This window comes from Mchenga conophoros, linkage group LG12 (genome assembly GCF_057382185.1).
Source record: "Mchenga conophoros isolate Kocher_MC1m ecotype Shallow Benthic linkage group LG12, M_conophoros_male_GT1.1, whole genome shotgun sequence".
In the NCBI taxonomy this organism is placed as follows: Eukaryota; Metazoa; Chordata; class Actinopteri; order Cichliformes; family Cichlidae; genus Mchenga; species Mchenga conophoros.
The window spans coordinates 17,414,215-17,439,910 of NC_140537.1; the positions used below are offsets into that span (position 1 = coordinate 17,414,215).

At 40.7% G+C, this 25,696-nt stretch overlaps 1 protein-coding gene across 1 annotated transcript in view; it reads right to left on the reverse strand.

Moving 5' to 3' along the window:
* The window catches only part of LOC146562389 (uncharacterized), a 306,632-nt gene that overhangs the window by 222,199 nt on the left and 58,737 nt on the right, over window positions 1–25,696 (reverse strand). Inside the window, exon 5 of the mRNA XM_085294108.1 lies at window positions 5,177–5,289. Coding sequence (XP_085150234.1) covers window positions 5,177–5,289 — 113 coding nt within the window. The remainder of the gene's footprint in view (window positions 1–5,176; window positions 5,290–25,696) is intronic.

Consider the following 25,696-nt stretch of genomic DNA (forward strand, 5'->3'; position numbering starts at 1 on the left):
CCACAGCTGATTTGACTAGTCAAATGAAAGCCTAGAAAAAAAAAATCTGTAGATTACTTATTGACTACCCAAATAATAGTTTTCTTTGAAGAACAGATTTCCAAAGCTGTGACACAAAGGTATCTTTCAGCGACTGTAAAACCTAGGCAGGGTTCTTATTAGGATGTCCAATCAAACATATGGTGCCATGCTTACAACTGGGAACCATTTCAGAGGTATGTTGTGAAGTCATACGGTAGTGCTCTGTTAAAATTATTCTATAGAAGACAGCAAGGGGAAGTTGCCACTATTCTTGTCATTCCCCATTGTATAGTCATACTGCAGCAATTATTCAAAATCTTTGATTATCCTCAGAGAAGCGATGCAATCATGGCTGAAAATCAATTTCAGGGACATCAGGAAAAATCAAAAAGCTAGCACAGTGCCAACAGGGCCAAGGGCTTGTGTGAGAGAAGAGAAGGGATTTTTTCTCATCATCGTTTCGGTTTTCCCTTTGCTGAGGGTAATCAGCCAGGAACACCAGAGAGCTTGCTGTTAGTCAGAGCCAGATCCTGATCCTGTTCAGAGCTGCTAGTGATGTAGAGCCAGGTAGCATCCAATTAGCGCTTAGTGTAACTTAATGCAAAGTACTGGCACTCGGCTCACCGAATCCAACTAGTTGTCATAGAATTTCCACGCTTGTTCTGTCAAATTCACGAACATTTGCTGATTTGCTTTGCCTTCTCAAGGCACCATGGAGTTGAAATAAGACGTTTTCATCAATGCTGTGCTGTGTATGGCCATTTTCTGCTAAAACAGATTGGCCTGATTACTGATGAGACAGCAGGCACGTCAGCGACGGCTGCTTGATGCTTATTGACAACTGTGTTGCTTTAGAACCACATTTACTCCTTTTACATATAGAGCAATTTGTAATGGCACAGGTTCCAAAGCTCTTTAATGGATGTAAATCCAATGAAAAAATTTCATGATAAACTAAAAGCATGTACCATTTTAAGTAAAAGAAGCTGGATATAAAAATTCCACACGTCTTTATGTTCAATCTAGGCATGCCCGCTTGTGTTTAATCAGTCTGGACCAAATGCTGGACTTATCTCCAGCAGCTGAGAGCAGATCGAGTCTGATAATGACATATTTAGAGACACAGCATAAAAGGAAAGCCTACCCTGTTCTTTCGTAGCAGACTGATCTGGTTGATGAAAAGCTCAAAAATATGCCAGAGACATTACAAAATAAGGGATAATGTGTAATATCGTATTTGTCCCAGTTAGATGTGTTTCACTTTCTTTTACTTTTTCTTCCCCTTGACTTGTGCTTCTTGGTCTCAGAACATGAGCAGCTGTGATGAGAGCCTCCACAGACTTCACTTTCTAGTAACACTCAGACATTTGAGTTTTGGCTGTGGCATGTGATGTTTTGTAAAGATGGTGGCTTCCTCCCTCTGTCCTCCTACCTGCCAGGGCTCAATGGGCGGATTGCTGCTACTTGTGTAACAGCATTAGCAGAGGTTATTCAGCAAAACAGTGGAAAATCCACTCCATCATGTTTCCTCATCAGGGATGTCTTCTCTCTGACTTCCACCTCTGTTTCAGTGACTCACACAAACATGGAAGATGGATATGTACCATCTCCTCAGGTTCTGCCAAATTCAACAAAAGACAGGCCTGTCAACCATGAAATGGTCTTTACAGAAGTAATATGGACAAATGTGGATTAGTTGGAGGCACTTTTATCTCTAGATAATTTCGTGACCTTTATTTTTTATTCTAGGTTGTAAAAGATTATTCCGAACGCTATCATAACAACTGGTATAAAAGGAAAATGGTGGTCTATTATCCTCCGTAATTCCTTTCTGGACATCTATCATCATGCTCCCCTCCCTCTACCTAGCATTCATCATAGGACACCCCCATGGTTTTCTAATCTACAGCTTTTGTTTTCTTTTTCCTTTTTCTTTTCTTTTTTTTTGTGCTTTTTCTTGGTTATATCTCCTGTGAATTACTTGGCTCGGAAACACACAGGCAAACACACAGACACACACAGGCAAACTGCTGTCTGGCCTCCGAGGTTCAGTGGGAGCATTAAATACAGGTCAGGGTGACAATGAGGTTGTTGCAAGGCCTTGAGGAGGCCTGGGGGACTCTGCTTATTAGTCCCTGGGCATGACTGTTTGTGTTTGGTGAGTACTAGTGTTGGATAGTAAGTTAATAGAGTAGATGCGCGATGAGGACATAAATGGATAAATAAACTAAGCAAAACAGAACAATCCGACGCGATGCACATGTGCACAGATTTCACATCTGGATATTGGATTTCATGCAATGTTCATGTCCTGTCTTGTTCATCTCCCTCAGAAGTCTGTTTTTGGCTCGAGTCATTTCAATGACATCATAGCACAGGACTGATGGGGAATATTTCTGCATGACATTATATTCTTTTTAATAGCTGCAATTTGCTCTTATTATACACTCTTCTTATACACTCTTAAACAGCCTTTATATATAGCTTAAGTTGTAAAAGCACTGTACAACATATGTAATGAATATTTATCCAATTTTAAGGAAAAGTTTTCTCTTACACTGTGATCGATTTAAATTTAGAAGTATTGTTTTTATTTAATCTCACCCTTTCTTTGGTGATTATTTCATTATTTATAATCACAATAAATTAAATTATATGCACTCCAACTTAAATGTACACAATGCACATGCATAACCTTTATTAGTTGAAGCCCAAAATCAGGGAAAAAGATTCAGTTTTCAGTGTAGGCTATGCTGTACTGTACAGTATGTACTATATTCTAATCTATCCACAAGCAGACATGTCTATGCAGCTTCAATCTTTTTCTTTCTTTCTCCATGACAACTTTCATTTCAGTCACATGGGTGTATGCTGTAATAACTCAGTTTTATGTTCAAAATAAAACTGCAATACAGAGGAGAATATTAGTAAATGCTGCAAAGGCGACCCTCAGAGAAATATCCGTTTTCTGCAGTGAATCTTGAGATTGTGTGATGATCTGTTGCAGGTATCTGTTGGTTTCAGAGTCATGCCCTTTACTGTCCCTCCGTTATTTACCCACCAGACATACACAGCTTGATAAATGTTTTGTCTGACCTTCTAAATTTGTTTTCCTTCCTCTTAACTGTGATTTTATTTCCCTTGGACAGGCCAGACACTGTGCGCCTCTCTGTGTGTACGTGCACGTGTGAATGTGTCTGCTCATTTTTTCTTGTTTTTTTAAAGCTTCACCACCCGAAAGATAAAACGTATCTTTTCCTTTTTGAAAAAATTTTTTTTTCCATCAGTTCATCATTAGAACGGGAAAAAAAGAAAACACTGTAAAAGCAAAGGAATTCAAAGCTCTACTGAAAGCGACTGGCCCTCCATCTAGTGTGTGTCTACTTCAATCTGTAAAGGGTTAAAGTCGCCACAGGCCAGAGCAGAGTCAACATCGGCCACGGCTTGGCTGGCCTACCCTGCCAGATCAATATCTGCAAATAATAAATTAGCTCCCCAGAGGGGTCGCACTAAACCCTGAGCAACACTGCCCTGGAAAAGTCCACAATTGGTGTGTGTGAGACTCAATAAGCCAGGTGAATGACTGTGCAGGGGCACATCTTTAGCACTCCATAATAGAAAATTAATGGTGCTCAAATCAGTGCTGAGGGCACCCTGAGGGTTACCTAATAGGCCTAGTTAGAACTGTCATCCCTTCCAGAGTCGCCTAAAATATTACATGCAAACACAGGGAGCCACAATGAGAGGGAAGAATGGGAGTGCATTTATGTCTTATTTGTGGTTAAATCAGCTACAGGTAAAAGGTGAGATAGCACTGAGAAGATAAGAAAGGAAAGAAGTCATGATTTAGCTTGGTATAGCTTACCAAAGAATACTAAAGAGGTCTAATTTTGAATTTGGAAGAGGACAGAATCTAACGCTAGTAAAACTTATACGTGTCACCATCAGCAAGGATAATCATGGCACAAACTGTTAAGTGAAACCTTTTTTTACAGTGCACTGTCATCGCTTAATGCTGTCACTCTTCGTATTAGCCTTTTAGCTGTTTATTAGCACAGACTTGCATACAGCTATTTCAATGGCATATGAACAGCCAGGCCCGGCAAGGTCACTTCTACCAGTTTTGATTTCCCCTTTAAGCTACAACATAATAATAATTAGATATTTAAATTTGCTTCATAAAAGCACAGCTCATCTCATTTTAATAGAAAGATTGACTGATGGCCTGAATAAGCACCAAACCGTTGATGTGTATTTCACGATTTTCTTTGTTTCTGCTGGTTAAACATCAGATATTAGTTATTTCAGTCAGTTGTTGCACAATGTACAATTCACAGCCCTTGATCATACATTTGTCCTGATTATTTATGATAAAAAAACGTTTTTTTTTCCCTTTGTGATTATGCTCATTGTCTTCAGTTTTAATGACAAGCTGTAGGTCAAACAGCTGCTCATGTTACCAGAAAAGAAATAAAAAGGAAGACAATGACAGAAAAATGTGAAACAAAATCATTCCAACTTGCTCAATTCAGGCACTATTAGCCTACCATAAAACCATATACCCTAAAGAAAAATTCATATTGCCATATAAACATGGAAATAAATAACAAGAGAGCTAAGTAATTTAAAGTTTTTCTAATATGGTTCTGAATTTTGATACTGTATAATATTTGCAGTGTTCAAGCATAAGCCAATCTAAGGTCCTGTTTAAAAGCAGATCTATATGCCACACAGGCTTGTAATGAGCCTTAAAAGCACATCTGATCGCTTATTCCAGTTGGTTTATTTCCCCGCCCTTACGGAAAGACTGCTGGATTCAATAAACACACTTCTTATTGATCCTAAGTCACACAGCAACACATGCACCTGTCTCACCCACACCCAGCAAGATTTATTACAACTTTATACGCTTGGAAGAAATGAAAAGGCACAGAAATGTAATCAAGTGCACTCCCGCACACACAGACAGTTTAATTAGCCAATGATTTCTCATCAACGTATCCTCATACACGCACAATTTTTCAAACCCTCATTTATCTATGCAATAATATCAGCTGGATGGAATGTGGGGAGGGGTTTTCCTCCTTATCTCTCCTCCTATCCCCCTTAGATCTGGACTTCGGCAAACTGTCTGCTGCACTGACACCGAACTTACCCACATGCCGCCACACTGCCATCCTCCAGAGCAAACAGAGTGTGTCGCTCTCCGCAGGCCACTTGGGATATTTTCAGAGATGATGGAAGATTCTGGAACAAACACGGTGCCAGCTGGAAAAAAAAATAAAGTTCCCAGTGAGGTGAAGAAACACTCTGAGTATCTCTGGGTTGCTGTTATTGTGTAGTTAAGTAGGTATACTCCATCAGTCTGGCAAACATCCCTAAGACGGGCACAGCTACAGCAGATCCTCTCAGTACAGATGAAGACAGAACAACAGGCACAACAGAGGGAACAAGAAAGAAACAGCATATTCCTTTATGGTGCCGAGCTGTGTAGATCTGATGTTTTTAAGTCCCTCTGTGTATGTCTGTCTGAGTGTGTTCATGCCAGTGCCACACGGAAAAAAAAGAAACAGCCTATGAGAAGAAAAGAAAGCCTGGTTCCTCATCATGCGCTTGTTAGCTTGTCCAATCTATGGCAATCAGCACAGTCCCAGGGGTTGAAAGACATGAGATGCTGGGGAAAGGGAAGCCGAGGCTGAGGAAAAGATCAATACCGCTCTGTGAAACAAGAAGTGCGGGCTATTTACTCTCCATTGATCTGATGATGCAGGAGAAACACCTCACTCGGCTATTAAATTGAGAGTATAAGTCTAGTGTGGAGGGCTTTTTTTCCTTCCTCTCTCTGTCTTTCTGTCTTACTTCACCCCAAGGTCAAGAAAAAAAAAAGCTAAAAACATCCACAAACACACAAAAATGGATTGCTTGGGCCAGGGAAAGTAATTAATCTGCATTAAATCTGTCAAGGGAGCAGACACTAACTACCCGTCTTAAGCGAAGTTTTGCTCAGAGCGACTCATGGCAGCATAGGATGGACTACTGGAGGACACGGTGATAAATATAACTGCTAGCCAGGGGCCTGCAGTGCTTCAGATGAGCTACTTTAAGGCTAGGCTTTGCACACTCATAAGAAGCTAAACTAAAAGAACATAAAATTATGCAGGCCTGGTAGTCTAATTAAACTGATGCATTTTGTGTTCAATGTAAACAATTAGCAGGCAGGGAATATACGATATTCTTTCTTCAGGTTTGGTTTCTACAGCCAATATTTAGCATTAGTAGCATTTTAATGCATTTTCAAGAAATCAACAGTTTTGCATCCTGAAATTTTGCAACTCTTAATTTCTGTGGATGTTAACATAGACTAATAAGACCACTCACTATGCTGGAATAAGAAGTTTCCACATTGAATTCCCAAAGTTTCACTGAAACTATGTGATGTCTGCTCTCTATCTGTGGTCATTTTATCTCAACTCAACAACATATTCTATGTAAATGAACCAAGCTGCTCTAGGTACTTAACTCTGTGGGTCAATAGATGAGCTTCAGAACACTTACGCATGCTTTCTTAAAGGATATTGATTAAAAAAAACAATTAACTCATTACATTGAAACCTGGAGTGCAATTTCTGTTTTGTTTGGTTGGGTTTGGGATTTGTTTTCTTGCTTACTAGCTGTGAAAGGGAATAATTAATAACAAAAGACGTGACAGCAAGAAGTCACAAATAAATAAATAAAAAGTAAAAATAAGGCATTTAAAGTATTTAAAGTCAGAAGCCAAACACTTTGACTTTTCAGAGCATTTTTTTGGTTTTGAAAACAAAAAAAGAAGAAAAAAAAGTTGACCGCAATGATGAAATTATGTTTTACAATTTAACGGTGTGTTATAAAAATACATTTTTGTGGAGAACTGATCGATTTACGACAGATTTTGTCGGTAAAAACCTTTACAAGGTTACAAGTTGGAAGAATTTCCCTAGCATGTGTCCAGTGGCAGAGCTGCTAACGTCCACAAGCTCGGTGTGAAACTCTCTCTCTCCCACCATGCCTTTCTTCGCCTTTCTTCTAACTCCTCAGAGGAGAAGCCTTATTGACTGTGTGGCTGTATTACAACAAGCAGTCTCTAATGACTCCCTGAAGACCTCTCTATCCCTACTGCCCGCCCGCCCGCCCTCCGTCTCCCTCTCTCTCTCTCTGTCTCACTCTGCGTGCCTCTCCTTCTCTGCCTGCTCTTCAGGCTCCAGTTCAGCAGCTAATTAACCCTCTCTAATAGCGTAGATTACATTAGCTTTGAGCAGCTCGCACCCTCCACCGGACCCGCACTGCCACACAATGAACCCAGCCTTGCTTTACAAATCTCCCCCTTCACAAGAGCACAATTATGAATTCAAACAACTTCTTATCCACACTCACTCATCCAGGGACAGAAGCCCTCCTCTGCAACCGCCCCACTCCTCCCATGCCACCCATCGCCCGGGCCTTCACACAGGGAGTAATGAGAGAACTGAAGAGAGGAGACCACACAACAAGATGGCCAAGAGGGGGAGAGGGTTATTGGGAGGGAGGACCCCCTATTGGGGAAATCAGAGAGGTCACTATAGGTGTTTCATTGGCTGAGCTTACAGAAGCCCAATGATAACCCTCCACTTTAACGTTCGTACTGAAAGGAAAATGGAATCTTAATTACCGCGTGCAGCAAGAAAGGGGAATACCAGGACAAAGCGGAGGTGTACGCATTAAGTAGTCAAAGAGAGGGAATTAAGCCCAAAAATGAATGACTTAAGCCAAAGTTTTCCTTCTATACAATGACAAAAAGGCCAGAATGTGTTCTTTCTCTTTTTTAATAAACTTCCCAGTGGTCAAATTTCTTGATCGCTAAGTTAAATCAATCACTTAAGACCCATCATCTCAAAAAATGCACTCCTATTGGTGTGTACTGTACTGCTACACAGTATTTAGTACCCCGCTGTAGGAATGGCACTATGGCTGGTTAGTCATCTTTGATACAATTCAACTGAGCTGTATAACGGTGCTACCACCATTAAACTGCAGGAGTCCAACTACACTTGGAGCGTTAAAAACCAATGGAGTACCTAGGACGAGATAAAGGAACAGTGAATCAATGAAAAATAGGGTCATTTTTTTGAATCGGAATTTTTTTTTCTCTCTCTCGCTGCACTTACAGTGGCGTTTTATGAATGATAATGAGAAGAGGTGTAAGGGTGGTAAAAAAAAAGGGCTAAAAAAGAAATAAAGTATAGAAGAAATGGATGTAATCTGCCCCGTCCAAATGTAAATTGGTACATTTGTAGTGAAAGGACATTCTCATGTTTCTTTGTCCGAACAAGTAATTTTCCCTCCGTCCCTCTTCTATAAGCCTTGCCATAGCAGCATTTTCCACAGCATAGAGCACTCTCTTTTCTATTTCAATAGGACAGCTCATTTGCTAGACTCCGAGCCCAAACTGCTGACTGGGTTTTTCAAGGCTGTGTACTTTGTGTGTGTCTGTGTGGACTAGTGTGCGTGTGCAAAAGCTTGTGCTAAAAGAGAGAGAAAAGCTGCAATGTGAGAGGGAAGGAAAACGGCGAGAAAGAGTGGGAGAGAGAAAACATTGTATCATTAAGCTACTCAGAGATCATTAGATATATAAGGGTTCTGCTATGCAAGGTCAGGTCTGCTGTTTTTCTAGGTCGGCAGAGGAGCAGTAAAACCAGTCTAATCATCCACTTCTCTTTTCTCTCTTCTCCCTGGTGACACTCCCTTCCTCCTCCATGTGTGGATTCCAGCCCAGTTTCACCACACTCCTGTATGTATTTACTAACATTATCAAGGCTCATGAGCCAAGGACACATTAAAGCAAACAACATGCACAAAAAGGCTTTAAGCTAGTTATTGGCCTCGTTACGGGGTAAAGCTCCTTGCGTCCTCATTCGCTTTCAGGATGTACAAGGCTACATGAACAGGTGCAGCATTCTGCCTGACTATCCAATATTTCTCATTAATGCTGTCATTTAAAATAGAGTTTAGCAACTGGCATTGTGCCCCAAGTGATGGGTGTGTTTGTGCTTGCATGTCTCAAAACACCAGCACATGTTACTGAAGACATTTTTCAGCTAAGGTGACAAGGGCATTAACTTTATTGAGAGGTAAACTTGTTTTGTATGTGAGATGCTGACACGTGCTTTAACTTGCGGATACGTATCAGTATTGTTTATAAGTGGACTACTGCACCGCTCGGTAGTTTCAAGTGGAACTGCTGATTTGAAGGTTGGTGGAGTTATGGCAGTTATAAAACTAATATTTTTAGTAACACACACCATGCAACACACTAAAATTCACTCTTTGAATTGCTTTAAGAGTTTTAAATTTATTTTAACAGTGGTGCTTCAGCACACTCTGCTGGTCATCAGTAGTATTATGATCACTGATGTTAGCTATTTGCTAATATACTGGTATCAGCATTTATAACAGGCAATAAAATAAAAAAGGTAAAAGATGGAAGAAACACCCTTCAGTCATTCTATGAGTGTTTATTTTTCCAAGTTGTGTCCACTAGAGGGCACTCTAGTGGACACAATTTCATGCTTTAGCACACCCTGCTGGTGATATGTTGTAATATGATCAAACTGATTTTCAGTAATGTCAGTTCACTTTCATTGTTCATTTTCTTTTGTCACAATAGGCAACACTGCAAACACAACAACCAGCTGATGTAAGGAGAGTCAGGCAGAGAGTAAACGAGTAATTCATGACTTGTTGTAGGAAAAAAACAAGAATATTTTATCTTAGAAATTATAAATAAGAACAAAAACACAAATTTTATGTTTTACGCACCTGAAAATAGAATTTGAAAAAAATTGGCCCATATATCGATTTTGAAATGACCAAATATCGGTATTGGTCCTAATAATCCTATATCCTAAATTGGGGTATTTTCATAGTCTCTCTGTATTAACTCAAATCACTGGTCATCTTACCACATCTAAAACAACATGATTATGATTAAGTGGTGAATGGTCAAAGCGTTGTGGCTGTTCAGAGTATATTTAACTTTACTAACTGGTGAACACAGTAAAACAATTATCTATTTAAAACCATTCTCAAGAATTAGTAGAGACCAAAATTAATTGTGCACATTGAGCTCATATTTACTAGTTACCCGAAACCTCAATCTACAAGTAACTGGTGAACATAGAGACAGGAAGTAAACTGCTTACCATCAAGTATGCAACTTAAAAGTTCATAACATTGCAGAAAAAAAAATGTCACTTCACACGAGACTGAGGTCCTTACAAGTCCACTGAAGGACACCACGCTGCTAGCCCTGGCGGTAGGAGGCATTGCTGTTGGTAATGTGCCCTGTTCATCAAGATAATGATGGATAGCTTTAAAACGGACCCTCAGCTTTATAGAGATGAATGTCCTGCTTGGCCTCTTACTCAGCACTTTGGCCTTTCCCCCACTCACTGTGCGCTTTATCACACAAACAGCCTCACCGGGGCTAAGATGGAGATTAGCGAAGCCTGTCTTTAAAATGGAGCCTACTAAACATTATCAATCAAACAAAAACTGGTTTCTAAAATGCATCCCAATACGCCTTCTATTAGGAGCATCAAAATGGAGCAGTGATAGTTGGCTGTTTTTGCGCTGTTGTGTGTGGGATGAGCTCAGAAGATCGAGTAGAACAGAGAAAAGGACAAGTGTGTGTGACAGAGAAAATGTGTGTTAAGAATGCCTCTCGTTCCCTTGACCGTCTCATTAGGCTAATGTTTTTTTTTATAAGGCACTTCAAATGCCAAGGCATTGGTGGATTTAGTGTAAACTTAAATTCCATTACCTGGCAGGCATTAATTGCTCACTGAGCCCAGAGATCTTTCCCCTGGGGCCTCTATGTTTCCTCTCTGTCATCTGGCTAACTATTCTGTCTAGACTAACTTAGAGCACCATAATCCACCATGGGGATCAATAAACTGCACATAATTCAACTCCAATAATGAGCTTTCACTTCAACACAAGCGCCGGCACACTTCCCAAGGAACCGGCAGGGGCGTAAAATGATAATGTAATTATTAAAAGGACAGACAAAATGAGTAAGCACTTTCACAGAGAGAGGGAGGGTGAGGCCAGCCTCAATTAGACATACTTAAAGCTATCATTGTTATTCGAGACAAAGCTAATCAAGGAGGAGATACAGGGGCATCCATTTCAGCAGGTAATGGAATGACGCTCGCTGACTCTCCCATTTCCCTAGGCTCATGATGTTATAAAGGCCGCCCTGTAGTCACGCGTGAGTGGGCACTCTTTAATGGAGTGCAATGGATGTGGTTTCCTTTTAGAGATGCAGAGGAGGGGGCTAGAGTGTAAGATTCACATTCTAATAGCAACACATAAAACCATATGTGCAAGGGGTCATTTTGAACCTATAGCTTCCACTAGTTACATTTTGTATCTAATGCAGCTATGAAAAGAGCTTCTATGCACCCTGAAACAGTTAAATCTCTATCATGTCATAACACATCAGGCGCCCACACATGCCAGGCATACACACATCAAACTAGCAGCTGCCGTTTGAGACCAGCATGAGAGATTTGGTGTGTGACAAAGTAAGGTTTAACCTGGGGCCTTATCAGTTAACTAGTGTTTCTCCAATTATATGCATCCTTGAACTCCAGTGAAATCAAGAGAAGCTGGTTTGTTTTTTACACCCAACTGCTCCTAATTCATCTGCAGGCTACAGGAGGTCCATGGTGGATAAATTAGGCTTTTACGGAAGAGTTGCTCCTACTGTTTATCTGCTGGTGACATTTGCTGCATGGCCCCAACTGCACCATAATTACCCCACTTATTCACTAAACAGGAATCATGCCTGGCAGGAACCCCCTGCCACAAAGGTTGCAGGACTTAGGGCTATGTGCAGCCTCCAGAGTTCAGTGGCCATGGCGTCATGAAAGGACTCCATTCATTTGAACATCAGCATGGGCTCACTTTAGCATGGCATAGAAGAAGATGGGGGCTAAACTGACTCGCCTGAATAGCCGGAACAAAGAGCATCATGGCTGATGACGATGATGAATTTACATTTGACTGCACATGCTTTTCTAACGCACAGCACACCTTGGCACGCCGTGAATGTCACAGTTCCCATAGTGGACTGGCATTTTCGAGAGGATTCTTCTTGCCCCTGGAGCCAGCATACTGAGAGTTGATAGCTATACATATCCCAGCGAGGTAGACGCCAAGGGACAAAGAAAAGAGTTGAAAATAGACATCTTGATGGTTCTATTAACTGTCATCATTAAAAATGTACTCTGTATTCTCAGTGTCTATTTTGTAAAATGCAATGAAATCCTACATTAGGACATTATCTTATCCCCTGACATTTTAGATTACGATACTCATTGTTCAGAAAACATGGCCAAATACAGCAAAACTAGGGAAATGCCAATTAAAACTAGGAACAGTGCTTTTCCGTTGCTTATTGTGCAGCTCTTCAGCTGCCTAGAGTTCTGCATAGTCTTATCTGTCAAAGATAGTAAGCACAGATGGATGACAAGTGACAAAGGGATATTTGGTTGAGGTTGTGCAGTAATGAGTGTCACGTGACTCCCGCACTCGAATTTCAGACGGCCTCCCCTGATCCTAAAACTGCAATCAACACTGGGCCATCTGCAACGCTGCAAATTAGCATAATTGGTGTACATTACACGCTTATAGAGAGTACATTTTTATCCACAATTCTTTGTCCTTAACAAGATGAGCTCTGGAGATACTGGGAGAGAGAAACTGTTGATTAGACACAGAGAGCTTGAGCAGACAGCGAGGCTTGTCTTCGTGAAAATAGACGAACTGACGATCGGAGTTTGGTGAACGGCCAGGTGTTAGGGCCAGAGTGCAAGTAGGCCAGCATGCAGCAGAGATGAGCACCTTCAACCACACCTGGAACCGGGGCTTAGGTGATCGACAGGCTGGCCATCTTGTCAGACAGCTCGCAGACTGAATGCAGTCAACACTTAGGCCTCTTCCAGCTGCTCTTCCAGAATAAATTGAACTTGATTAGAATTAATCACACTCAACCTCGTGCAATTTGCAAATATCGGGGAAAATATTCAAGGAAATCTGCTTGGAAGATTGCAAGCAGTGAAACAAAAGGAAAACATGACTGTAGCAGCGCAACTTGACTTGACAACGTGCTTTGGCTGACAGAATGTTTTAACTAAAAAGACAGATGGAGACATTCGGTTGCATGAGAAACCAAATTAATTTGATATGTGAACTCTGTACAAATGAGCAAATACTGCAACAAAACATTTGCACTATTGAAGGGTTGGTTATGCATCTCCTGCACAATAAGTTAAATTTTACTTGCTTGGAATGTATTAGCCTTCTAATTTCTCACTTAGCCAAAGCACCAGGTGTTTTCTTACCTGTCACACAATGAATAGACATAGTTCACAAGGGTGACTAGCAACAAACAGGCAGCGTGTCAAAAAGTCCTGTGTAAAGTGTAAGATAACATTTTCATGATAAAGTCACAGCACTCACATTAACAAAACACGTTTATTCTGGACGGTCACCATAAGTTAGTCATCTCCTTCCATGTGTACACCAAGAAAATGTGAAGCATGTAAACTGCCTGAGTTTAAAACTTGCATTTAATTTTCTCTCGTGATGGGTCTATGCCAGGGCATTGTTGCTTGAAGAATAAATTGGGTAATTCAATTAAAGTGCTTTCCAAAGACACATCGTAAGTGATGGAGAATGACTCTAACCCAAGCCTGAACCCCGTGCCCCCGCCCATCGCTCTGCTTGCCTGACAAATGGATGGCGGTGTATAATTGAAACACATTGCTGCCAGCGTAGGTCAATAACATCGCTCTCTCTCCTCACCAGTACCAGATTAACAGACTCTATTTTATCTTCCCTCAGCCTGTCCCAGCTTGACAGAGCGGAAGCGTCAGCTGCTTATCCATAAAAGAGGCCCCTTATCTTGAAAATAAACAAATACATAAAGTGCAACAGCTTGCTGTCTGTCCAAGCAGTTAAGGGCTACTTAGTTTAAGGCAAACATGTGGGCAGTGTTTTGTTTAACACATCATCATATGAGACGAAGCACTGCTGTCACTTCAGAAAACCTGCACAGACCTTCTCAGAACAATGATGATAGCGTGGTTTTCCACTGGGAAGTTCTATACTCTATTCTCAAAAACTAAATAAAATCTTTTTTTTTTTATGTATTTGTCCTTTTGTTAAAACCAATCATGGCATTTTGTTCTGTGTCTGTTTTTTACCCACCATTAAGACCAATGTCATCCAAAGTCATTCACTAGTGTTTTTCAAAAAAGATGTGTCTTTGGATATTTGTTCTGACTGTAAATAATTAACATTTTTGAGAACAATTAAAACACCCTTACTTCTGTAGATGTATAATGCAAAGCCATCACTGTTTATGCGTGATAAACATTGCGGATTAATTAGCCTAAGCACAAGTGTAATATGAAGCTAAAATGGGTGATTATATGTATCTAAGCCACAGCATAACAAATCAACTGGCTTAAATTAATTTGATAAACAAATGGGAAAAGTAGGGTTAAGGTTCAAGGGTAAAAAAAACTCCATTATCTTCTACTTCTCACTCTGTGCTTTCATGTAATTATATGTTAGGTTAGGCAGAGTTAATTGAATCTGGTCCATTGAATTTGTTTACAGTTTAGCCATAAGGATTGGAAGCAATAATTCCTGACATCAGACTAAATGAACAAGTAGCCTCAAAATAAATTCCTATAGGGAGTGTGCGCACCCAGCTTTGTGTGTGGGTTTGAACGGTTGTTTCTCTGCACTTGCGAGTGCTTACTGATGGGAGTATGCATGCGAAAACAAGTCTGCATGCATTTCGTGATGACTTGAAGCTCGTGTTTATGCATGTTCGCACATGGAACACACACAAATTAGCCATTCAATTAAGTCCTTTGTCAGGGCTCTTTGTAGGGGCGGGGCAGAATGCACAGTACAGTAATCCGTGATGCACAACAAGGTGACAGCTCCATTGTCTGTCTGACAGACAGAAATTATTTGCAGGCATGCTCGACCAACAGATTAAACCACTGTTGGGGGACAAGATAAGATGGCAGGCAGCAGTATGGAAGGTACCTCCTCTACCAGCTCAAACAATGCCCTTAATCCATTCCCTTCTCATAATAAGGTTGGCTGACATTACTTTTCAGTATCCCACACACTTATTCTTTTCTCTTTTTTTTCCTCTCACTCATTCGCCCTTTCATCAAGAAGAAGGCTTAAAGCAGAAGAGACTTCATCATGCAAATTAATTTGTGCATTACATTAAGAACCCTAAAGCCAATGTCAAAGAGACTTTCACTGTATCACATGAAGTAGCGTTTTTACCTTTTTTTTTTTCTACATGTCCTATTTGGCTGCCTGTCTGAGAAACTCCTGGCCAGATGAGTTATATGGCAAAAACGCAATTTTGTGTTTAATTCATTGCACGCTGCCTCCTTGTCTGTCAGCTGCAAGGCTTCATCCTTTCTGGCAGCACTGTACTTTTTCATAGCTTTTTATTATTGAATCACAACCTTGATGGGGTAACTTTAAGCTGAATGAAATCACAACTCTATGGATTTACACTGCAGAGGTCTGACCTTAAAATCTGAATTTGACAAATATGTTGGAAACAAAGTGTCTGAAAAGTCCCTGACATCACTGAAAAATGATCACTGAAAAAAATCCATTACCGCCTCAGAGACTAATGTGCGTGTGCTTCTTTTTAACTAAGTTGCTGTTATGTGTACAACACAGTTTCAGTGATTACTTCCTCTGAATTTTAACCAGGTGATGTATTAACACCATAAAATACCAGAAACTTATGGCACAATACAGGTTAAAAGACAGTATGACGGTGCGAGATGGTTAACGCATCAGATACACTTGTAGTCTACATACTGTAAATCCTCCGGCGTCGTTAATAGATTTGTTTAAATAAAAAAAAAATCAATTGTGCACCAGCAGTTTGGTATTTAAGTTTATGGACCACCTCCAGTAAGAAGTGATCATCCACATCCTCAGGTATCCATGCTATGCTGCCAGAAGGTTCCACCAACAGCTGTCTGTTCCAGGGGCAACTGCCTACTTTATATTTGCTTAAGTAAAAATGATTATTGCCAATTAGATGCCCATTAATTGTGCAAGCATGGGATGCTGCCAGCTGTTTACATGGGGGAGAAAAATAGCCCTTCTTATTTCATTTTTCCCTCATACAGAACAGCACAACATCTCACTGCCTGCCGGAAAACGCATGATGTAGTACTTGCATATACTATAAAAGCAAGTGGGTCAGGTACTCTTGTGAAGACATGTATTGAAAGCCCGCAATACTGAAATCAGTACAAAATACAGAACATTAACTCTGAAGAAGAAGAAGGAGTCAAAGCAGTGCTTGAGGCAAAGCTCAAATTCATGAGCCATCACTGGACAAAAACTGACATGTATGGATATGTACATTTAGATTTTAGGACAAACAGGAAGTTGATAGTTGAAGTTGCTGCTGTGTTTTTCACCTGAGGTTTCCTGTATTTAAAGAAATAAAGAAAACAAACCCAAGTCCATATCAGCATGCGCAAACAACTGTGAAAGTAAAATCTAAAATGTTTCTTTAGCGCCTTTGACCTACCTAAGCAGAACTTTATAGCTTTGCGGTGCTGAATTTGTGATGAATGGTTGTCAGCTGCTCTGGCAAGCTGGACAGCTTTAACCTGACCCCACAACAATAGCCCCGGACCCTCAGCTTGTGCCCCAAATCGGCAGAAAGAGCTGAATTTAGTCTTTTCAGTGGTTAGCGACTGACCCGGGCGCAGCCTGCTGAGTCTCAAAGCAGCACACTTTTATTCCCACAAGCCCAGCTATGCTCAGTCTTAGCTTAGGCTCCCAGAAAGAAGCATCTGTTGCAGGTGTCATTAGTTTACCTCTGACCTTTTTCTGAGCCGCCCCTATTAGAGGAATAGCGTGGACGCAACCTGCCTCACCTCTAAAGATGTGCGCTGAGCTAGCTGATGTTGCAATTGTGAGCAGACTAGAGGGATAAATACCATTCAGGCTGCCACGAGAAGCTCCGCAAAGGACTGTAGAAAAGATAAATGAATGCTGAAATCGAGGAAAATTATTCAACCATTTACAACCCCTGCTAGCATATCACTGTTATTCTATTTGTCTTTCACCACTTAAACTGTAAAATCATACAGAGTGCTGCAACCATTTCTCTCTCCGGTTTGTTGCCTCACTTCCACAAAATAACACATCATTGGACAGATAGTATCAATTCTGCCCACGGTAATCCCAGCACCTCTGGTTGTATCACTCATTCCATTTCAGCTAACGGCAACAGCAAACATTACACAGTGCATCAACATTACAGGCGAGAGGCAGCACGGTGGAGAGAAGAGGGGGGAAAAAAGGGCCGTATCCATCATGTTATGATGCCCCTGTTATTGTGACAGATCAAATACAGTGCTCTGTGTGTATGTGTGCGCGTACAGTGTCTGTCTGTGCAAACGGTTGTACCATAGGCTGGACTGATTGGCATTTGTGTGACTAAAGACTGTGTGGGTGAATTTCTGAATCTGAAGAATCTGAAGGTTGCCTGACTTACAGTAGATGGCCTTCTTCATACAGTAGCCAGAGCTGTAGCTAGCACGTTTATTGAAGCTGCTCCAATTAACCTTGCCATGGTTATAACCCTGAAGCCCCACTCACTAAGCTGAAGGGTAGAGGACAAATTTTAAAAGATGGGAAGAATATATTGATAAAGGAAATATTGAAAAGTACACAGAGTGCAGGGAGAGCTTTACAATTTTAATGAATGTGGAGAAGATTGGTGTTTTGATTGCTTTTCTTTTGCCTGGGTGACAAACTGCCTTTTTGTTTTGGCTACTTGGCTCATGTGTTGAATAGCTGTACTCCGTCTCTGCTCTTGGAGACGTGGGCTCGCGGTGTCGGCCTTTGAGAGCAGAAAGAAGATGAAGAGGCAGTGTCAGGTTGCCTTTTAATGGTCAGGAGTGTAGTTAGTTCCACTGACTCAAGCCTCTCCCCTGTGATGCTGGGTCCACTCCACATAACTGGCCATAATTCAACTCATTTGGCAGTTTGAGGTCTCAAAGGTCTAGGGATAAAAAGAGTGGAGAGGCCTAATGGCAGACTGTGGGACCAGCTGAGGGCACTTCTTACAAGATCTCCACAGGAGAACATTTCTGGAACAGACCCTGGAAACCATGAAAATCCATTAGCTACTGAACAGGAGGAACAGCCAGCTCGAGAAGAGAGAGACAACAGAGCATTGTAAGATATAGGTTGTATGCCTGTCAGTCGGATGGAAGCCGTCAGTATTTTTAGCACATCAAATTTGTCAACACATAACACCAGAGGACAAGCCAATAAATAGATTTTTTTTCCTCTTCCCATTCTGATAGATTAGAGTCTATATATATATATAGACACACAACACAAAGACTATCAATGGACACTCTTCAAAAAGGTGTTCAAGCTTTGATATGGCAAAGACAGGCACGAACAAACAAACAGAGGCACACACATGCATATAATAACTGACAACTGCTCATAAACGTACATCTTTCATCTGTTGGTGTTGATTGAGACCGAGGTAGTTCACTAATGTGGTTTAAAATGAAAGCACTTCAGCATCTGTGGTGAACATTACAAGGAAAAATCCACCACCACAGTGAGCCTCTGAGGCTCTGTGGGGTGCTGTGCCTCCAATGGGGTATTAATTGAGATGTTGGAGGAATAAGTGCAATGGGACTGAGATCGGGCACAGTGTGTGCTTGATAGGAGAAAGGATATTTTGGCAAATTCCAGTCTGGGCATGTTTCGGGGGGCCCTTTGAGAGCATCTGTGAAGGAGAGAAGGAAACAGAGAGATTTCTGAATTGGTGTGTGTGCCTGTCTGCATGTGGGTGGGTGGGTGGGTGTATGCATCCGTGTTGATGTGTCTTTGTGTAAATGAAAGAGAGAGCCCTGCTGACCCCGAAGTTGGAGTGTTCTGGCTACACAATTAAATGGTGTTGAAGCATGAGAATGAATAATCAATCTGGTTTATTATCACTGATGTGAAAATTACAATAGTGGTGAAAACGACTAAGAAGGTTGGAATATGTCCTTATTCTCACAAAAGCCTATAATATTATGTGTGAGGTTCATTTGAATCACATTATCGTATACTTTTAATGTGTAGGGGAAAAAAGTTAGGTCATAGACTGTGCTCGCACGCTTGCATAAACATATTATTGTCCAACTGAAATATATTAGTTAGGTATTATACACTCAGCCATACCTCAATTTCCTCATATGCAGAACGCAAGTATCATCTGTCTTTCACATAAAAATGGGAGAATGAAGGATGAAAATATTCAGATTTGACAAAGGGAGAGATTTTTCAGTCCAAGTGGGTGTAATTTTGGGATTAGGATTCGCTGTATCTTGGTTAGGGGACATGTATATGATGTGAAGGTTAATCACAGGCTGTAGTTTTGTAATGCTAGTCGCCACTGCACTGCTGTGCAATCAGCACTGTGAGAAAATAAGTGGGTCACAATGCGAGACCTTGATTAAAATCGCAGTGATTATAGTGCGGCTTCAGCTCTGATTTTGTGGGTTTCCCCCAACATCTGTCCTCGAGAGGAGGAACCCATACGAATGAAAATAGACAATATAGAAGCGCGAGAGCGCCTGCAGTTGCGCTTCATGGGTGCACACACGTGCACGCTCCCACTTCACGCCACACATGTGCACACCTGCTCAAAAACAGCAGCGAAAACTCACACAGAGCTACGTACATCCTGAACAATCTCTCCTCTTTTGTCTATTTTTGTCAAAGAAATGTACAGTGTAAATCATGTATAGCGTGAATCATTTTCCTCGCATAATTACTACTGTTGAGGAATCTATTGAAACACACAATGGAAAACTGCACTGGAAACACTGCTCTAAAGATCTTTGTCTTCGGTGCTAATTATAATCTGCTTTATTTACCAAAGCAAGAAAAAAAAAAACAGATGCAAATTTTTTCAGAGAAATGTTTTGTTTTCGCTCTAAACGCATGACATCAGTAACAAGACCATGATGTTCAAAACTCAACGCTGCATTTAAAGCACAAAGTTTCAAAATCTATACCTGACACATAAGTACGTATTTCTCATGTGAACAGACAAATAGTGGTACTTTTATCATGATAGACACATATATAAATATTCAATTATAAAATACATATATAATATCGATATATATATTTAGTGATAGTAAAATGACTCCATAATTGATGTAGATATTTTTTGTTTGTTTGTTTTGCTTTACCATGCCTGCCAGGAGTCTATCTGGAAAACAAAGTACAGGCTGAAGGAAACAATGCTTGTGCCATTTAACAGCAATGTGAAATCAATATATGTTCTGAAATGGCAGGAAAAAACATCATTGTAAACTAGTTATTGATGTGTTAAAGTAATTTACACTTGCTAGTACAAGACAGATCGTGGCAATATTTATTTAGCTGGCAAGCTGGCGGTGGGAAAACGATACGGCAGCTGCAGCTATCACCAGATGCTGGTGTTACAATGTCCGTCCATCAAACTGTCCCCCTCTACCTCCCTCTTCCCACTCACAACCCTCCTCCTTCATTTTCCCAAATGACTGGCTCCCTCTTTGCGGCAACCTGACAGTCTTAAAACAACTGTATAATTAGAGCTGCATCTGTCATGCAGGTTTATCCCGGCTTTCAGTTCGGGAGTCGCCGCCAGTGGGAAACACTTGAAGTAAAGAAAAACCCAGAGCAAAAGAAAGAACGGACGACACTTTTGCCAATAAACACTGTTGCTCAATCATGATCAAAAAACTTTTGTTTGTTTTTTTTAAATAAGAAAAACTCAACTTCAAGTTTTAGTTGATTTACAGAGTTTTACATACATGCAAGAAGATTACGAAACACCTAAATGCATACATAAGGCAGCATTTGAGCAACGCAATTAGTCAGTACAGTACACCGCCGTGTACTTGCACCTCCCAACAGGGAAAAAGAAAAAGCTAAAGGGTGGTTAAAAGAGAAAATATGCAGCTGTATGGTGAGCGATCCTACTATCAGCTGCTGCAATTAGGAAGCACAATGTAAAATGTCACAGCGGATCTGTATCATCGGCAGCCCTGTCACAGGAAAAGGCCAGGAGGAGTGGAGAAGCGCAGAGTATGGCGAATCCCATCGGCCAAGCCTGTTTTAGTAACGTGAGAGCTGAGATCGTGTAACATTACGGCAGGACAAGTCTGGGACTCTAGTTCAGATGCTGTCGTGTCACCCCATTTCTATTATGAAGGGACAGGGACAGAAAAATATGATTATGTGGCAATATGCATTAGTATTTTACAGTTTAATGAAATCCAAGAGGGCAAAAGAGCACAGAAAGTAGAGATAATTATGCACGCATGAGCATGATAACAACCTATATTTTAAGGATAAGAAGCCAAATTCAAAATCAATGTGTGATACTTTTTAGAATTAATATTTCTGAAAACAATTTAGAAATAAAGCGGTATTAGTGATCTTTCGTATTCAGGTTGATTATATCATTGTACTACATTTAATGATCACAATTTTTTAAAAAGAAGATACAGATGGAATGAGATCAAATACAATGCAATATGCTCTAAACACAAGCATATAAATCTGATTTCCTTCACTGTGCTGACTGAATTACTTTCATGCTCCCACTTTCCATCTATATTAAGAAAATAATGGTGACGAAAGATGTCTTTTAATTTTCAGCTCAGCATCATTTTGACATGTGGAACTGATGAATCTCTACAGGACATAATAAATCATTTGCAGATTTCCTCCCATTTTTGATCAAGTTGGGATGACCAGAGTTATGCCCGGACTCATTACATTTGGGAAACAGATTGAAAGCACGCCTGGGCACGCTCTCTCTTATTGCCATTACGCACCCTGCTCAAGCTTCTGAACAACAGTAGAATTATCACTTCTGCACTCGCACACATAGCCTCCCACCAGCAAATATCTGGTCGCAAAAACATGTGAGAAGTAATCATCGAATTTGTTTGAAAGAAAGCAGACCCCTACTTCTAAACCTTGCCTTTGTCTCTTGTGTAGGTGAGAGGCCGTGATCTCTACATCGGCAAAATTGGCAAAATTATTTAGGGGCAGAATGAGGAATATCTGAAAGCCTTTTATTTTTTGTGCCTCATTGCTTGAGCAACAGTACTATGAAACAAACTCCTGGTGTGGGGGAAACACAGCATAATATAAGCTCCCTCTAGTGGCTTTACAGAAGATTGCAATATATTTCATGTTAAAGGAAAAAGCCATGTTTTTTTTTAGCACTGCTAGAAATGAAATGTTTTTCAAACTTAATTTTGTTTCGAAACATCGCGTAACAAAAGCAGCACAGCAGTAAATATTCCATTTTGACCCTATCGCATATGCAAATGTGATGTACTTAGCAAATAAAAGTGAGCAGGACAGACTTGGGTAAGACACCGTGTGTGTGTTTTAGCGTGCTGTGCAGCTGCCTGGTGAAGGAGTCAGTGAGGGTTCACTCACAGTACCACAGAAACCCTGCAGCTGGGTTTGCCACTAAGGAACGGAGATGCCCAGGGAGAAAGATAAAGAGAAGGAGACGTGGAGAGTATATGAAAGAGGGGGAAAAAAGAGGAGAGGAAAAGAGGAAGGAGATGAGAAAGAGGTAAAGTGGAGTGCGTGTATATTCATATTTTGCCTATTTTGCCACAAGCTCCTCAAAGGCTATGTCTTGCCTACAACACATCTGGGAATGGGAGTGAAAGTTGAAGAGTTCCTCATGCTCTTTTCTCGCAAGCCCCTAAACCTATTTTGCTGACTCTTCTTTTTTCTTCTCCTCTTTCCTCTCAGCCATCATCTTGCTCTCTCTCTCTCTCGCTCTCCTTCCCTCACAAAAACTTGGCAGCTGTTGTCCAGCCGACTTATCCTTGCCATAAATTTTACTAGTTGTGTCCTTTGTTCATTTAAAAGACTGGAATTATTGCCTCATGGTCATATGCCTCTGCCAAGCAGTCAAGTTGCAGTTAACATCCATGTTTGCCATAAAGGAAAGACTTTGGCAATTTTACTAAAATGTATTAAATGTGCTTACGTTTGGCTAATAAAGCTCAGTCTGCACAATGCTGTAGCTATAGGAGTAGACAGTGCTTTAAATATGGGCAACAAATTCCAAAATTCAACGCAACAGCTACCCAATCAACTCGGTTTGTTGAATAATCGCCAAAATAAGAGTTTTTACAGAATGTTTTAATGTTAAAGAGAATTGACCTTTGACCTTTTTGGATACAGTACCCCACAGAAATCTTGAATCAGCCCTCATTTCTTTATATTTTGCTAATAAAAATATGTGCAGTGATTTATTGAAACAAATAATGTATAAGGAAAAACCTGAGACTGTGCAATTCTACAGAGCTTCAAAGTCAGTATTTGCTTTGACCACTTTTACTCTTCGACACAGCCTGAACTCTCTTAGGCAGCTTTCTTGTCATTTCTTTAAGTAGCCTTCAGGAATAGTTCTCCAGGCTTCTTGAAGGACATTCAAAGTTCTTCTTTGGATGTTGGCTGCCTTTTGTTCCACTGCTCGTCAATATCATCCATGACTAGTGTTGTGTGTTCTTCTATCTATGCATGCTTTTACTGCATTGGCAGTGTATTTGGGATCATTGTCATGCTGAAAAATGTAGCCACTGTCAATTAGATGTTTCCAGATGGTATTGCATTGTGGAGGCAAATATGACCGTACTTTTCTGTAATTCCATCAATGACAAGATCCCCAACTCCACAAGCTGGCACTCCCAAACCATTACAGCGCCTCCACCGTGTTTTACAGATGGCTGTAGAGGCTTACTCTTCTATCAATCTCCTGACTCTCTGATGACGCATCACTCCATAAGACCCATTTCCACTGATTTTCAGTCTAGTTTTTGTGTAATTTGCCACGCCTCAGCCCTGAGGCTTCTATGAACAGTAGATCCGAATCAACGGAAGCTTCTGATGCATCTCTCAGGTTTTGTGTCCGATCTTTGATGGATGTTTTCCTATCTCTTAAGGACATGAAATTGGGATGTTCATGTCATGTCACTGATACAGTTCATCTGCTGTAGATATTTTTTTTAGGTTTGCCACTCCTTCTTTTGTCCTCTCTTTGTCCTGTTTCCTCAACTTTTTAAGGATACACGGCACACCATACCATGATATGGGAAGTTTTTGGCTTACAGCTCTGCAATCACCTGGGTATATACAAGTAAAACTGCACAAAAGGTGCCATTTTATGCTTGCATGATTCATAGGTCAGTGGCTTAACAAACAAAATCATTCTTCTGACAATGGTCAGGTGCAAGGAATGGTGTGAAAATGACTGAAAAAGCAATCAGTATCCAAAGACAAAACTGAAAGTCCTTCAGAAAACCTAGAGAACTTTTATTCAAGACCACTTTATAACATTACAGGAAAGTCTGCCTCGTTGTAAGCAAAACGAAGTGAGAGGTGGCCCAAGACTTTTGCACACTGTACAAAATGCCTTTACGTCATCTTTTGATCCTATTGGACACTGTAAATGTTATGGACTCTCAGTTCATCCTTGAGTCTCAGTGAATGTTTGTAAAAAAGACAAAGAATTCAAGGTCAGTGTGTTACAGATGGAGCTGAGCTGACAGAAAATGCAACCCACTCCTGCTTTTACTATAATCACGCACAATACACCGATTTACTTGGAAAAAAACCCCCAAAAAAACAAGATCAACATTGGTAACAAAAAATATAAAACAGCGAATCTAAACTGGAACAGTGTGTGACGGGAAGATAGTCATTTTGAAATCACCTGCACTGGCTGCCTAACGTTGAGACACTCTCAGGCAAGAGACATCAGCAGATCTACGCTTTTCCTATAAACACAGAACACAGCAAAATGTTCAGAGAGCGAATGCTGATACGGAGCACTGTGATTCCTCTGAAGAGGCGTCAGCAGGTTAAGAGGATACCTTTTCCCTTTATATTTCTACTGTTTTAGTCACGGCTGTGTCTTCTTTCCAATTCCACTCTTTTCCCCTCTATCTTCCTTTCTTGCCAAGTTTTATCCCTGAGGTGTCCTCTGGGGCTACCTACTGGATAAGCCATTTGAAATGTATTTTCTAAAGAACCTTCCGTTCCATTTTTGAACTGCTGCTATCTCTCTAAATGTCCTTAAGAAAAAGTGTGAGAAAGAATGGTGGCAAATATTTTAAAGTACCTTCAGCTGTACTTTTTTTTTGTGCAGTTTACTCATACAGAAAGAAGCCATAGTTTCCCCGCAGCAGTGTGATACAGACTTCTGCAGTGATCTGCGCGAGTGTGTAATGCAGAATGTGGCCTGCTCGCACAGAAACCACTGTGTCAGTATTGTGCAGCTCAACTGAGCTGATGTAAAGGCCAAGCACATGGGGTAGAGTTGGAATTCATCATCCACTAGTAAAAGGGACTGAGGTCTCCCATTAACCCTTTAAACTGTATATTCTTGGTTTATGGCATAAAGCTCAGTCTTGAGGTGAAGATATGACAAAATCGTTTAGCGTGCAGGTCCTGCTTTTGCACGTTAACTAAC